Below are 16,438 nucleotides of genomic sequence, written 5' to 3' on the forward strand. Positions count from 1 at the left end.
GAAGGCTGACATTTCGGGCCTAGAACCCTCTTCTGAAGAAGCCTTCCTGCTCCTCTGAAGCTGTTTGGCCTGCTGTGTTCATCCAGCTCTGCACCTTGTTATCTCTGGCCCATATTGGTGGTCTTTGTGTATACGCTGGTCTGGAATTCCCCGTTGTTCTTACATTCCACCGTTATGTCTGGGACTACTGATAACTGACTACCCTTCCTAGACATAATGGTAAAACACAAGAACAATGGGGAACTTCAGACAAGCATAGGCAGAAGGACCACATATACAGACCAGATAATTAATTACTCCAGCAACCACCCCAACACCCACAAATGAAACTGCATCAGGACATTATTCAAACAAGCCACAACACACTGCAGCAACTGGAATTGTGCAAAGCAGAGCAGGAGCGCTTGCGTGGGGTTTTTAAAAAGATATCCAAAAAACACAATCCGCTGTTACTTCTGCGACAGACTAATAGAAGAAGACACAACATGGTCAGACACACTAGTCACCCGAACATACATCAGAGACTTATCAAAGATGACTCTGTTCCTAGGTGTCAGGGTAACCCACAAACCAACAATCACCCTGCAACAGCGACCAACAAACTTAAAGGATCCCATAACCACAGCCAATAAAGCCAACATAATATACAAAATACTCTGTAAGCACTGTGAGAGACATTACATAAGCCAAACAGGAAAAAAACTACAATAAGGATACACAAACACCAGATAGCCACCAAGAGACACAACCAATTCTCACTGGTCTCATTAGACACAAAGAAGGACATGAAGCCGACTGGGACAACACTTCCATAATAGCACAAGCCACACATGTCAGGCATTCCTACCAGAGCTCCATCAACAAAAATGTTGAACTGGACCCGATATACAAACCATAAAAAATCGAACAGGAAGTGATACCACCCACCCCAGCCAACCAAGGTAAATAAATAACAAGTGGGACAGAACACCAAAACTTCACTGGAGGTGCAGTGACGATGTTGCTTGGTAGGGTGATGAAACGTCTGCAATCAAACACACCAGCTCAGCGAGCAAGTCTACAACCTCAATGTCCATTACTCTGCAGTCATGAATCTTTTTGGTAACTTTCTCAAAAATTCTATCAAGTTTGTGAGACATGATTTCACAACGTAAAACCATGCTGACTATCCCTAGTCAATTGTTGCCTCTCTAAATGTCTATAAATCCCATCTTTTATAACCACCTCCAACAATTTCCAACGTCCTGGGTGGAAGGTTTGCTCGAGTAGTTCGAGAGGGTTTAAACTAGTATGGCAGGGGGGTGGGAACCTGAGCTGTATACCAGAGGTGAGCGTTGATGCAGGTGAGGCAGTAGCAAGAGGTAGACCAGCTAGTGGGAAGGATTTTCCTGGGAAGGAACCAAGGGATCGGTTAAAGTGTGTTTGCTTTAATGCAAGGAGTATCAGGAATAAAAGTGATGAACTTAGAGCATGGATCAGTACCTGGTGCTATGATGTTGTGGCCATAACAGAGACATGGGTTTCTCATGGGCAGGAATGGTTGCTGGATCTTCCAGGGTTTAGAACATTTAAAAAGAATAGGGAGGGGGGAAAAAGAGGAGGGGGTGTAGCACTACTAATCAGAGAGGGTATCACAGCTACAGAAACTTCCATTGTCGAGGAAGATCTGCCTACTGAGTCAGTATGGGTGGAAATTAGGAACAGCAAGGGAGTAGTCACCTCGTTAGGGGTTTACTACAGGCCCCCCAATAGCAGCAGGGAGATTGAAGAAAGCATAGGTCGACAGATTTTGGAAAAGTGTGGACGCAGTAGGGTTGTTGTAATGGGTGACTTTAACTTTCCTAATATTGATTGGAACCTGCTTTGAGCAGAAGATTTGAATGGAGCTGTTTTTGTAAGGTGTGTTCAGGAGGGTTTCCTAACGCAGTACATTGACAGGCCGACGAGGGGAGAGGCCATTCTAGACTTGGTGCTCGGAAACGAGCCGGGGCAGGTATCAGATCTTGTGGTGGGAGAGCATTTTGGTGATAGTGACCATAACTGCCTCACATTCTACATAGCTATGGAGAAGGAGAGGATTAGGCAAAACGGGAGGATATTTAATTGGGGAAGAGGAAACTATGATGCGATTAGACATGAGTTAGGAAGCATGGACTGGGAGCAGTTGTTCCATGGTAAGGGAACTATAGACATGTGGAGACTGTTTAAGGAACAGTTGTTGGGAGTGACGAGTAAATATGTCCCTCTGAGACAGGCAAGAAGGGGTAAGATAAAGGAACCTTGGATGACGAGAGCGGTGGAGCTTCTAGTGAAAAGGAAGAAGGTAGCTTACATAAGGTGGAGGAAGCTAGGGTCAAGTTCAGCTAGAGAGGATTACATGCAGGCAAGGAAGGAGCTCAAAAATGGTCTGAGGAGAGCCAGGAGGGGGCACGAGAAAGGCTTGGCAGAAGGAATCCGGGAAAACACAAAGGCATTTTACACTTACGTGAGGAATAAGAGAATGATCAAAGAAAGAGTAGGGCCGATCAGGGATAGCATAGGGAACTTGTGTGTGGAGCCTGAGGAGGTAGGGGAAGCCCTAAATGAGTTTTTTGCTTCTGTCTTTACGAAAAAAACGACCTGTGTAGTGAATGAAACCTTTGAAGAGCAGGTGTGCATGCTGGAATGGATAGAGATAGAGGAAGCTGATGTGCTGAAAATTTTGTCAAACATTAAGATTGACAAGTCGCCAGGCCCGGACCAGATTTGTCCTCGGCTGCTTTGGGAAGCGAGAAATGCAATTGCTTCGCCACTTGCGAAGATCTTTGCATCCTCGCTCTCCACTGGAGTCGTACCTGAGGACTGAAGAGAGGCAAATGTAATTCCTCTCTTCAAGAAAGGAAATAGGGAAATCCCCGGCAATTATAGACCGGTAAGTCTCACGTCTGTCGTCTGCAAGGTGTTAGAAAGGATTCTGAGGGATAAGATTTATGACCATCTGGAAGAGCATGGCTTGATCAAATACAGTCAACACGGCTTTGTGAGGGGTAGGTCATGCCTTACAAACCTTATCGAGTTTTTTGAGGATGTGACTAGAAAAGTTGATGAGGGTCGAGCTGTGGATGTGGTGTATATGGACTTCAGTAAGGCATTTGATAAGGTTCCCCATGGTAGGCTCATTCAGAAGGTCAGGAGGAATGGGATACAGGGGAACTTAGCTGCTTGGATACAGAATTGGCTGGCCAACAGAAGACAGCGAGTGGTAGTAGAAGGAAAATATTCTGCCTGGAAGTCAGTGGTGAGTGGGGTTCCACAGGGCTCTGTCCTTGGGCCTCTACTGTTTGTAATTTTTATTAATGACTTGGATGAGGGGATTGAAGGATGGGTCAGCAAGTTTGCAGACGACACAAAGGTCGGAGGTGTCGTTGACAGTGTAGAGGGCTGTTGTAGGCTGCATCGGGACATTGACAGGATGCAGAGATGGGCTGAGAGGTGGCAGGTGGAGTTCAACCTGGATAAATGCGAGGTGATGCATTTTGGAAGGTCGAATTTGAAAGCTGAGTACAGGATTAAGGATAGGATTCTTGGCAGCGTGAAGGAATAGAGGGATCTTGGTGTGCAGATACATAGATCCCTTAAAATGGCCACCCAAGTGGACAGGGTTGTTAAGAAAGCATATGGTGTTTTGGCTTTCATTAACAGGGGGATTGAGTTTAAGAGTCGTGAGATCTTGTTGCAGCTCTATAAAACTTTGGTTAGACCGCACTTGGAATACTGCGTCCAGTTCTGGGCGCCCTATTGTAGGAAAGATGTGGATGCTTTGGAGAGGGTTCAGAGGTGGTTTACCAGGATGCTGCCTGGACTGGAGGGCTTATCTTATGAAGAGAGGTTGACTGAGCTCGGTCTCTTTTCATTGGAGAAAAGGAGGAGGAGAGGGGACCTAATTGAGGTATACAAGATAATGAGAGGCATAGATAGAGTTGATAGCCAGAGACTATTTCCCAGGGCAGAAATGGCTAGCACGAGGGGTCATAGTTTTAAGCTGGTTGGTAGAAAGTATAGAGGGGATGTCAGAGGCAGGTTCTTTACGCAGAGAGTTGTGAGAGCATGGAATGCGTTGCCAGCAGCAGTTGTGGAAGCAAGGTCATTGGGGTCATTTAAGAGACTGCTGGACATGTATATGGTCACAGAAATTTGAGGGTGCATACATGAGGATCAATGGTCGGCACAACATTGTGGGCTGAAGGGCCTGTTCTGTGCTGTACTGTTCTATGTTCTAATTTACCCATAATCGAAGTCAGACTTTATAAGTTTGTAGTTCCCCAGCTTCTCCTTACAATTACCTTTCCTAAACAAAGGTACAACGTTTGCCACACTCCTGTCTTCAGGCACCTCACCCGTAGTTATAGATGATGCAAGTATTTCTGCAAAGGGTTTTGCAATTTCCTCCCATACTTCGCACAACATTCTGGGATACATTAGATCAGGTCCCGGAAATTTATTCACCTTTACATTCGTTAACCTCCTGAATTTTGTCTTTTGTAATCTGAACTGTTTTTAAAACATCATTATTAATATCTCTGCATTCCCTAGTCTCCATTTCTTTCTCCACAATAAAAACTGATGTGAAATATTAATTTAACATCTCCTACCTCCTGAGGTTCAAATCAAAGATGACCCCCTTCATCTTTAAGCGGTCCTACCCTCTCTGTCGGTACCCTCTTGCTCTTCATGTATTTGTAAAATCCCTTTGGATTATTCTTAACTTTGTCTCCAATGCAATTTCATATCCCCTCTTTGCCTTCCTGATTTCTCTCTTAAGAATGCCCCTAACTCTTTATATTAATTGAGATTCAATTCAACCAAGTTGTCTGTATCTGAAATAAAATTCTCTTTTATTCTTGAATTAAACCTCAATATCTTTATTCATCCATTGTTCCTGAATCTTACCAGCCTTACCCTTCACTATAACAGGAGCATAATGCCTCTGAACTCGCATCATCACACTCTTGAACGCCTCCCATTAGCAGTACCAAGTTAGCTGTCCTTCGGCCCTGCTTTCTTTAGTACACCCCTGCAATTTCTGTACTCCACAAGGGCCTTTATTTATTTGCTCCCTTTGTTCTTGCTAAAAACCTCTCTTTTCTTTCTTATCAAATCCTGAACCACCTTCGACATCCTTGTCCATAACTGTTCCAAACCAGTTGATATTTTGATCGCGATTGCCCAGGCGCTCCCACTCCACTCAGTGTCCGGGTCCTTTTTTCCCCACATCGCATAAACTCATGATACTGAAGTTTTGAAACTCCCCTCTTGTGCTTGTTTTCATATTAGAGAAGCCATACATGTATTCGGTTAATTTTGATGTTTTTGCCAAAAGTATACACTTGTTTTTGGAACAACCACTTTTGCTCTTCCACTTTGTTGTTAGCTCTGACTTTTTCCTGCAGATCTTCTCCATTTATGTATTTTACTGAGGTTGTATTTAACACAACGATTCAGTTCCCACAGAAAATGTGGCCACAGTTGGTGCCAGTGCCACCGTAACAGAAGGAGTAAGTCGCACTCGAAATGCTTTATTAAATGGAGATACAAAGAATTACGACTGGGATTCTGGTTATACCTGTCATCAGCTGGGAAGTGGAGCCATTGTGGTCCAACTAGCACAGCCTTTCATGATCGGAACCATGAGGTAATTGGGGTATAGATACTCAGCCCACAATGTCGAAGACCAATGGTAGTGTTAACCTGGGTGTTTCTGTATGTAATCCTGAAAAAGTCAGTTTTCATCTAATTGCCCTTGAAAAGATGGTGAGCAACCTCCTTGAACTGCTGCAGTGCTGCTGGGGAAGGAATTCCAGGATTTTTACTCATTAAAAATTAAGGAACAGCAATATATTTGAAAGTCGGGATGGTGAGTGGCTTGAACTGTAACTTGCTGGGGGTAGTGTTGCCATGTAACTGCTGCCCTTGTCCTGAGAGATGGAAGAGGTGGTGGGTTTGGAAGATGCTGTTTCAGAAGCCTTGGTGGATTTCAGCAGTGTGCCATGTAGATAGCACACACTGTTGTTGCTGAGCGTTGGTGGTGGAGGGATTGGATGTTTGTGGATATGGTGGCAGTCAAGTGGGCTGTTTTGTCCTGGATGCTGTCAGGCTTCTTGAGCGTGGTTGGGGCTGCACTCATTCAGGCAAGTGTTTCCTCACACCCCTTACTTGTACCTTCCAGATGGTGGGCAGGTTTTGGGGAATCAAGAGATGAGTTACTCAGTGCAGTATTCCCAACCTCTGACCTGCTCTTATAGCCACTGCATTTATATGCTGAATCGAGTCCAGTTTCTGGTCAGTGGTAAGTCCTAAGACGTTGATAGTGGCGGATTCAGTGAAGGTAATGCCATTGAATGTCAAAGGATGATGTTTGGAGATCATCTTGTCGGAGAGCATCATTGCATGCCACTGACTTGGCCTGATTGTTATTGCCACTTCTCAGCCCCAAGCCTGGCTATTTTTCAGGCCTTGCTGCATTTGGACATGGACTGTTCCATTATTTGAGGAGTGACATGTTTGATGGGCTTCCCCATCAGTGTAAATGGGGATGGGTTACTAGGTGAAAGGGGTATTCCTTTAAAGGTTGGTACTGCTGAAAGTGAAGAACTGACGAGAACTCAGTAGAGTGAGTTTTGAGAAGATTTGTAGCTCAGGTTGAGGTTCTGGATGTGAGTTTGCTCGCTGAGCTGAAAGGTTAGTTTTCAAATGTTTCGTCACCATTCTAGGTAACATCATCAGTGAGCCTCTGACGAAGCGCTGGTGTTATGTCCCGCTTTCTATTTCTAAACATAACCAGATAAACAGAAAGCGGGACATAACACCAGCGCTTCATCGGAGGCTCACTGATAATGTTATCTAGAATGGTGACGAAACATCTGAAAACATCTGAGAACTTTGTAGTGAATGAAACCTTTGAAGAGCAGGTGTGCATGCTGGAATGGATAGAGATAGACGAAGCTGATGTGCTGAAAATTTTGTCAAACATTAAGATTGACAAGTCGCCAGGCCCGGATCAGATTTGTCCTCGGCTGCTTTGGGAAGTGAGAAATGCAATTGCTTCGCCACTTGCGAAGATCTTTGCATCCTCGCTCTCTACTGGAGTCGTACCTGAGGACTGGAGAGAGGCAAATGTAATTCCTCTCTTCAAGAAAGGAAATAGGGAAATCCCCGGCAATTATAGACCGGTAAGTCTCACGTCTGTCGTCTGCAAGGTGTTAGAAAGGATTCTGAGGGATAAGATTTATGACCATCTGGAAGAGCATGGCTTGATCAAATACAGTCAACACGGCTTTGTGAGGGGTAGGTCATGCCTTACAAACCTTATCGAGTTTTTTGAGGATGTGACTAGAAAGGTTGATGAGGGTCGAGCTGTGGATGTGGTGTATATGGACTTCAGTAAGGCATTTGATAAGGTTCCCCATGGTAGGCTCATTCAGAAGGTCAGAAGGAATGGGATACAGGGGAACTTAGCTGCTTGGATACAGAATTGGCTGGCCAACAGAAGACAGCGAGTGGTAGTAGAAGGAAAATATTCTGCCTGGAAGTCAGTGGTGAGTGGGGTTCCACAGGGTTCTGTCCTTGGGCCTCTACTGTTTGTAATTTTTATTAATGACTTGGATGAGGGGATTGAAGGATGGGTCAGCAAGTTTGCAGACGACACAAAGGTCGGAAGTGTCGTTGACAGTGTAGAGGGCTGTTGTAGGCTGCAGCGGGACGTTGACAGGATGCAGAGATGGGCTGAGAGGTGGCAGGTGGAGTTCAACCTGGATAAATGCGAGGTGATGCATTTTGGAAGGTCGAATTTGAAAGCTGAGTACAGGATTAAGGATAGGATTCTTGGCAGCGTGGAGGAACAGAGGGATCTTGGTGTGCAGATACATAGATCCCTTAAAATGGCCACCCAAGTGGACAGGGTTGTTAAGAAAGCATATGGTGTTTTGGCTTTCATTAACAGGGGGATTGAGTTTAAGAGTCGTGAGATCTTGTTGCAGCTCTATAAAACTTTGGTTAGACCGCACTTGGAATACTGCGTCCAGTTCTGGGCGCCCAATTATAGGAAAGATGTGGATGCTTTGGAGAGGGTTCAGAGGAGGTTTACCAGGATGCTGCCTGGACTGGTGGGCTTATCTTATGAAGAGAGGTTGACTGAGCTCGGTCTCTTTTCATTGGAGAAAAGGAGGAGGAGAGGGGACCTAATTGAGGTATACAAGATAATGAGAGGCATAGATAGAGTTGATAGCCAGAGACTATTTCCCAGGGCAGAAATGGCTAGCACGAGGGGTCATAGTTTCAAGCTGGTTGGTGGAAAGTATAGAGGGGATGTCAGAGGCAGGTTCTTTACGCAGAGAGTTGTGAGAGCATGGAATGCGTTGCCAGCAGCAGTTGTGGAAGCAAGGTCATTGGGGTCATTTAAGAGACTGCTGGACATGTATATGGTCACAGAAATTTGAGGGTGCATACATGAGGATCAATGGTCGGCACAACATTGTGGGCTGAAGGGCCTGTTCTGTGCTGTACTGTTCTATGTTCTATGTTCTAACCTTCCAGCTCAGCAAGCAAACTCACATCCAGAAACTCAGTAGAGTACATGTGAGGGAGTTGAGTGTGGAAATTGTGAAGGCACAGGCTTAAGTACTCTAGTCCTCCCTAGTGTTCACAGAGGACTTGAGGATTGCATATTGTTATGATCTAGGAACCCCAAATGATATGGGTAAATGTTCAGTTGATGCTACTCTCAACATTGATTACAGCTATTTTACCAAATCAATCTTTTTAGAAAACGGAAGCACACAATGTTGCAATCTTATTTTTAACAATAAAACTAAAAAAGGCATTAACACCAGAAATCAATAAACATGGAAAAATCTGCTCTAATCCATTATAACATAGATTCAAAGATTGTTAGGAGAAAGGTTTAAAGCATGATACGGCTTAGAAACATTATTACATTTTCAAGGACATCTGGTACTGCATTTCTAGCAAGACTGAGCCCAGCTCATTTCCAAGAAAGAAATGTTCTTTGTTTAATACTTTGATGAGCTTGAAGTGATTAAAATTTCACCTTTATCTGCTGGAACTGTAGATAACCCTTCCTTCATTATCATTATAATGCTTCCGACTTAGTTTCCTTCCACATTCTCTCACTCGCAGCTTCAATTCCTTTCTCTTTTCTTTTAAACATCAAATAACTTCATTTCTTTTCTACCAACTATATCCACAACAGTGTGATCTGTGATACCTTCATTTCTTTAAACCCCAGGTGTTAGGATTTCTGCTTAACACATTTTTCACTATTGAAAGATTTCTCAACAATTTGGAGCAAGATACCTCTCTAACAACTCCCTTGCCCAGGTCGAATCAATCTGGAAAGTCCTCTCCTTAAGTACTCTGGATAAGACCCAAGAAACACTGGTGACTCCCTGTCACTTGGAGTTACGGGTATTGGAGTTCTCCTTCAAAAGCTAATGCTCAATCCCAAACATAGAAACAAACCCGTATGTCCAATCCAGAACTCCAAGAGACCTAACTTGCAGCAAACAATGCCAGAATATAGATACATATGTTCCTCAGTTTCATCACAACACATTACATCTTTTTAGGCTGGAAACACCCAGCAAATACAGGACAGCTGAATAAATATCCATAGTGGGGAAAAGTTTACAGATAATAATTAAAACAAAAATTAGTTGATACTAGGAAAGGTATGGACTGAGTAATGAAAAGTCATAGAGATCTACAGCGCAGCAAAAAGCCTTTTGGCCCATTGAATTTGTGCCAGTCAAAAACAACCGCCTGAAAGTGCTCATGCTGTTTTCCAGCACATGGCCCATGGAGTGTCACAAGTGCACGTTTAAATCCTACTTAAATGTTCTGAGGGTTCTGCCACTACCACCCTTGTAGGCTGAGTTCTAGATTCTCACCACTGTCTGGGTGAAAAGATTTTTCATCACATCTCCTATAAGCTTCATGGCCATTACCTTAAATCTATGCCGTGTGGTCATTTATCCCTTCACCAAGAAGAAACATTTCTTCCTATCTACACTATCTATGTTCCTCACACCGATATTGTTCTCAAACATGTCACCCCTCAGTCTCCCTGCTCCAAAGAAGATAACCCCATACCATATGGAGATAGTAGGAACTGTCGATGTTGGAGCCTGAGATAACAAGGAGGAACACAGCAGGCCAAACAGCATCAGAGGAGCAGGAAGGCTGACGTTTCAGGTCTGGACCCTTCTTCAGAAATGTGGGAGGGGAAGTGGGCTCTCAAATAAATAGAGAGGAGCGAGGCAACAATAGAAGGTGGATAGATAAATAGACAGGTGGAGAGAAGACAGACAGGTCGAGGAGACCGGGACAGAGCCAGTATAGGTGAGTGTAGGTAGGGAGTTGGGATGGGGGTTGGACAGTGAGGAGGGAGGGAGGGGTGAGTAGGTGGGAGGGAAGACAGACAGGTCAGGGGATGAGGCTTAGTAGGTAGGAGGTGGGAGTAGGTTTGGTAGTGAGGTGGGAGAAAAGTCAGACAGGTCAGAGAGGCGGGGACGAGCTGGGCTGGTTATGGGATGAGGTCGATGGGAGGGGAGACTTTGAAGCTTGTGAAGTCCACATTGAGACCATTGGGCTGCAGGGTTCCCAAGCGGAATATGAGGTGCTGTTCCTCCAGCCTTCGGGTGACATTGTTGTGGCACTGCAGGAGGCCCAGGATGGACATGTCGTCTGAGGAATGGGAGGGGGAGTTGAAATGGTTCACAGCTGAGAGATGTTGTCATTTGTCACAAACAGGCAGGGAGGAAGCTGTAGAGCACAGGAGCCATGGTTTACGAAGGAAGTGGAATCTGTGGTCAAGAGGAAGAAGGCTTATGTTAGGATGAGATGTGAAGGCTCCATTGGGGCGCTTGAGGGCTACGAGGTAACCAGGAAAGACCTAAAGAGAGAGCTCAGAAGAGCCAGGAGGAGACATGAGAAGTTGGCGGATAGGATCAGGGTAAACCCTAAGGCTTTCTCTAAGTAGTTAAGGAATAAAAGAATGACAAAAGTAAGATTAGGCCCAATCAAGGATAGTAGTGGGAAGTTGTGTGTGGAGTCAGAGGAGACAGGGGAAGCACTAAATGAATATTTTTCGACAGTATTCACTCTAGAAAACGACAATGTTGTCAAGGAGAATACTGAGATACAGGCTACCAGACTAGGTGGGATTGAGGTTCACAAGGAAGAGGTATTAGAAATCCTACAGAGTGTGAAAATAGATAATTCCCCTGGGCCGGATGGGATTTATCCTCGGATCCTCTGGAAAGCCAGGAAGGAGATTGATCTTTAACTCGTCATTGTCTACAGGAATAGTGCCAGACGACTGGAGGATAGCAAACGTGGTTCCCCTGTTCAAGAAGGGGAGTAGAGGCAACCCCGGTAATTATAGACCAGTGAGCCTTACCTCAGTTGTTGGTAAAGTGTTGGAAAAGGTTATAAGGGATAGGATTTATAATCATCTAGAAAAGAATAAATTGATTAGGGATAGTCAGCACGGTTTTGTGAAGGGAAGGTCGTGCCTCACAAATCTTATTGAGTTAGAACATAGAACATAGAAAAGTACAGCACAGTACAGGCCCTTCGGCCCACGATGTTGTGCCATGGAATATTCCTTATCCAAAAATAAAATAACCTAACCTACATTCCCTTCAATTCACTGCTGTCCATGTGCATGTCCAGCAGTCGTTTAAATGTCACAAATGACTCCGCTTCCACGACTACCGCTGGTAAACTCTTCCATGCGCTCACAACTCTCTGGGTGAAGAGCCTCCCTCTGACGTCTCCTCTATACCTTCCTCCTAACACCTTAAAACTATGACCTGTCGTGGCAGTCAATCCTGCCCTAAGGAAACATCTCTGGCTATCGACTCTACCCATGCCTCTCATTACACCTCGATCAGGTCACCTCTCTTCCTCCTCTCCAGAGAGAAAAGTCTGATCTCAGTCAACCTCTCCTCGTAACACAAGCCCTCAAGTCCAGGCAGCATCCTGGTAAACCTCCTTTGCACCCTCTCCAAAACCTGAGAAGGTGACCAAACAGGTAGATGAGAGTAAACCGATTGATGTGGTGTATATGGATTTCAGCAAGGCGTTCGATAGGGTTCCCCACAGTAGGCTATTGTACAAAATGCGGAGGAATGGGATTGTGGGAGATATAGCAGTTTGGATCGGAAATTGGCTTACTGAAAGAAGACAGAGGGTGGTAGTTGATGGGAAATGTTCATCCTGGAGACCAGTTACTAGTGGTGTACCGCAAGGGTCGGTGTAGGGTCCACTGCTGTTTGTCATTTTAATAAATGACCTGGATGAGTTAGTAAGTTTGCAGATGACACTAAGGTCAGTAGAGTTGTGGATAGTGACGAAGGATGTTGTAGGTTACAGAGAGACATAGATAAGCTGCAGAGCTGGGCTGAGAGGTGGCAAATGGAGTTTAATGCGGGCAAGTGTGAGGTGATGCACTTTGGTAGGAGTAACCGGAAGGCAAAGTACTGGGCTAATGGTAAGATTCATGGTAGTGTAGATGAGCAGAGAGATCTCGGTGTCCACGTACACAGATCCTTGAAAGTTGCCACCCAGGTTGACAGGGCTGTTAAGAAGGCGTACGGTGTTTTAGCTTTTATTAATAGAGGGCTCGAGTTGCGGAACCAAGAGGTTATGGTGAAGCTGTACAAATCTCTGGTGCGGCCGCACCTGGAGTATTGCGTACAGTTCTGGTCACCGCATTAAAAGAAGGATGTGGAAGCTTTGGAAAGGGTGCAGCGGAGATTTACTAGGATGTTGCCTGGTATGGAGGGAAGGTCTTACGAGGAAAGGCTGAGGGACTTGAGGCTGTTTTCGTTAGAGAGAAGAAGGTTGAGAGGTGACTTAATTGAGACATATAAAATAATCAGAGGGTTAGATATGGTGGATAGGGACAGCCTTTTTCCTAGGATGGTGACAGCGAGCACGAAGGGGGCATAGCATTAAATTGAGGGGTGAAAGATATAGGACAGATGTCAGAGGTAGTTTCTTTACTCAGAGAGTAGTAAGGGAATGGAACGCTTTGCCTGCAATGGTAGTAGATTCGCCAACTTTAGGTACATTTAAGTCGTCATTGGACAAGCATATGGACGTACATGGAATAGTGTAGGTTAGATGGGCTTGAGATCGGTGTGACAGGTCAGCACAACGTCGAGGGCCGAAGGGCCTGTACTGTGCTGTAATGTTCTATGTTCTATGTTCTAAACTGAGCATAGGTGCTCCACAAAGCGGTCTCGGACCCTCTGCTTGGTTTTCCCGGTGTAGAGGCGGCCACAGCAGGGGTACTGTGTACCACATTAGCGGATGTTGAGGTGAACATCAGTTTAATGTGGAAGGTTTTCTTGGGGCCTGAGATGGAGGTGAGGTGGGGGGGAGGTGCCGGGGCAGGTGTAGCACCTTCTGCGGTTGCAGGGAAAAGTGCCGGGTGTGGTGGGGCTAGTGGGGAGTGTGGAGTGGACGAGAGAGTCACAGACAGAGTGGTTCCTCCGGAAGGCAGATAAGGGTGGGAAGGGAAATATATCCTTGGTGGTGGGGTCGGATTGCAGATGGCGGAAGTAGCGGAGAATGATTCGTTGAATCCACAGGTTGATGGTGTCATCGCCTCCCCCTCTCTCTCTTTCTTTGAGATCCCCCTTCCCATCCCCCATTTCTGAAACATCAGCTTTCCTGCTCCTCTGATGCTGCCTAGCCTGCTGTGTTCATCCAGCTCTGCACCTTGTTATCCCAAACTATATAATCTCTTTTCATAACTGAAACTCTCAAAGCCAGGCAATATCCTGGTAAATTTCCTCTGGACCATCTCCAGTGTCACCACAACCCTTCTATAATGTGCTTCCAATATTCTAGCTGTGGCCTAACCAACATTTTATCCATTTCCAGCATAATCTCCCAGCTCTTGCACTGTTGTCATAACCATTTTATCCACCTGTCCCAATGCCTTTTAAGAGACCTGTGTTTGTGCACAACAAGGTCCCTCTGATCTTTCTCTGAGCAAATTCCTGCAAATGCTGGAATCTGTGTTGAAAAGTGAAAAATACTGAAAATCACAGCGGGTCAGGCAGCATCCATGGAGAGAGAGCCAGCTGACAGTCAAGTCTAGACCACTCTTCATCAGAGCTGACCGTCGATGATTCTCGGAATTGTACCGCTCACCATGTATTCCTTCATTTTGTTCATTCTACCAGAGTTCATTACCTCACGCTTATCCTGATTTGAATTCCATTTACCGCTGATTAGCTATCTGACCCAGCCCATCTATATCCTCCAGCAATCTAAGGCTATCCTCCTCACTACTTACCACCCCACCAATTTTCACATCATCATAGCGATCAGTCCTCCAACATTCAAGTATAAATCATTTATATAAACCACAGAAAGCAATGGCCCCAACAATGATTCCTGTGGGATGCTGCTGAGCCCAGGCTTTCAGTCACAAAAGCACCCCTTGACCATCACACTCTGCTTTCTGCCATTCAGCCAGCTCTTGATCAATTTTGCTAAATTTCCTTGGATCCCGTGGGCTCTTATCTTTGCTGTCAGTCTCCTATTCAACCTGGCCAATTACCACCCCATCAGTCTCCTCTCGATCATCAGTAAAGTGATGTTTAGGGGTCATAGTTTTTCGGTGTTAGGAGGAAGGTATATAGAGGAGACGTCAGAGGGAGGTTCTTCACCCAGAGAGTTGTGAGCGCATGGAATAGTTTACCAGTGGTAGTCGTGGAAGCGGAGTCATTAGTGACATTTAAGCGACTGCTGGACATGCACATGGACAGCAGTGAATTGAGGGGAATGTGGGTTAGGTTATTTTATTTTTGGATTAGGATTATTCCACGGCACAACATCGTGGGCCGAAGGGCCTGTACTGTGCTGTACTTTTCTATGTTCTATGATGGAAGGTGTCAGTAACAGCGCTATCAAGCAGCATCTGCTCAGCAATAACCTGCTCAGTGACGCCCAGTTTGGGTTCGGCCAGGGCCACTCAGCTCCTGATCTTATTACAGCCTTGGTTCAAATATTGACAAAAGAGCTGAATTCCAGAGGAAAGGTGAGAGTAACAGCAAAAAAGCCACATTCGACCAAGTGTGGCATCAAAGAGCCTGATCATAACTGGAATCAGAGAGTATCCAGGGGTATACTGTTCACTGGTAAGAGTCGTTTTTGGTATGTAGGACATTGGTTGTGGTTGTTGGAGGTCAGTCACCTCTGCTCCAGGACATCCCATCAGGAGTTTCTTAGGGTAGTGTCCCAGACCCAACCGTCTTCAGTTGCTTCATCAGTGACTTTCCCTCCATCATGATGTGGTGTATATAGATTTTAGCAAGGCATTTGTTAAGGTTCCACACGGTAGGCTCATTCAGAAAGTAAGGAGGCATGGGATTCAGGGAAATTTGGCTGGCCAGGTACAAAACTGATGTCTCCCCTATATCTACCTCCACTCACTTTAAAGCTATGTCCCCTCATAATAGCTAACTCCACCCTAAGAAAAAGTCTCTGGCTGTCTACTCTACCTATATGTCTGGTCATTTTGTACACCTCTATCAAGTCATCCTTCATCGTTCTAAAGAGAAAAGCCCAAGCTCTCTCAACCTTTCCTTGTTAAGACCTTCCCTCCATTCCAGGCAACATCCTGATAAATCTCCTCTGCACCTTTTCCAACACTTCCACATCTTTCCTGTAATGAGGTGACCAGAACTGGACACAATACTCCAGATGTGGCCGAACCAGGGTTTTGAATAGCTGGAGCATAACTTCACAGCTCTTGAGCTCAATCCCTCTATTAATGAAAGCTAACACACCATACGCCTTCTTAACAACTTTATCCACCTGGGTGGCAGCTTTCAGGGAACTGTGGAGATGAACCCCAAGATCCCTCTGCTCCTCCACACTGCCAAGAATCTTTCCGTTAACTCTGCATTCTGCTTTCAAGTTTGTCCTTCCAAAATGCATCACCTCACACTTTTCAGGGTTAAACTCCATCTGCCACTTCTCAGCCCAGCTCTGCATCTATCAATGTCCGTTTGTAACCTAGAACAGCCCTCTGCACTATCCACAACGCAACCCAGCTTCATATCGTCAATATGTGGTTGACTTATAACTGCCCTCTGAGCAATTCTGGATGGGCAATGAATGCTGGCCCAGCCAGCGATGCCCTCGATTTCTTCCCTGGCGCTGAACATTGTGCAATCAGCAGCTGCCATCTGGACAATAAATGCTGGCCTTGACATCGACGCCCTCATTCTGGAAATGAATAAAAAAAACACTCCTCAGATACTGGAGCAGCTCATTTTCAAATGCAATAAGATTCAGACAACAGCCAGGCTTGAGCTGACAAATGGCAGGTAACATTTGCACTACACAAATACCAGGC

At 45.3% G+C, this 16,438-nt stretch overlaps 1 protein-coding gene across 4 annotated transcripts in view; it reads left to right on the forward strand.

Annotated features, from left to right (window-relative positions):
• btbd9 (BTB (POZ) domain containing 9) overlaps positions 1–16,438 on the forward strand; it is a 153,770-nt gene that overhangs the window by 114,333 nt on the left and 22,999 nt on the right. Inside the window, exon 8 of one of the 4 annotated variants that reach the window (XM_059645063.1) lies at positions 5,482–5,671. The exons of the other annotated variants lie outside the window; for them this stretch is intronic. Coding sequence (XP_059501046.1) covers positions 5,482–5,671 — 190 coding nt within the window. The remainder of the gene's footprint in view (positions 1–5,481; positions 5,672–16,438) is intronic. 4 annotated transcript variants of the gene reach the window in all.

Source organism: Stegostoma tigrinum, chromosome 4 (genome assembly GCF_030684315.1).
Source record: "Stegostoma tigrinum isolate sSteTig4 chromosome 4, sSteTig4.hap1, whole genome shotgun sequence".
In the NCBI taxonomy this organism is placed as follows: domain Eukaryota; kingdom Metazoa; phylum Chordata; class Chondrichthyes; order Orectolobiformes; family Stegostomatidae; genus Stegostoma; species Stegostoma tigrinum.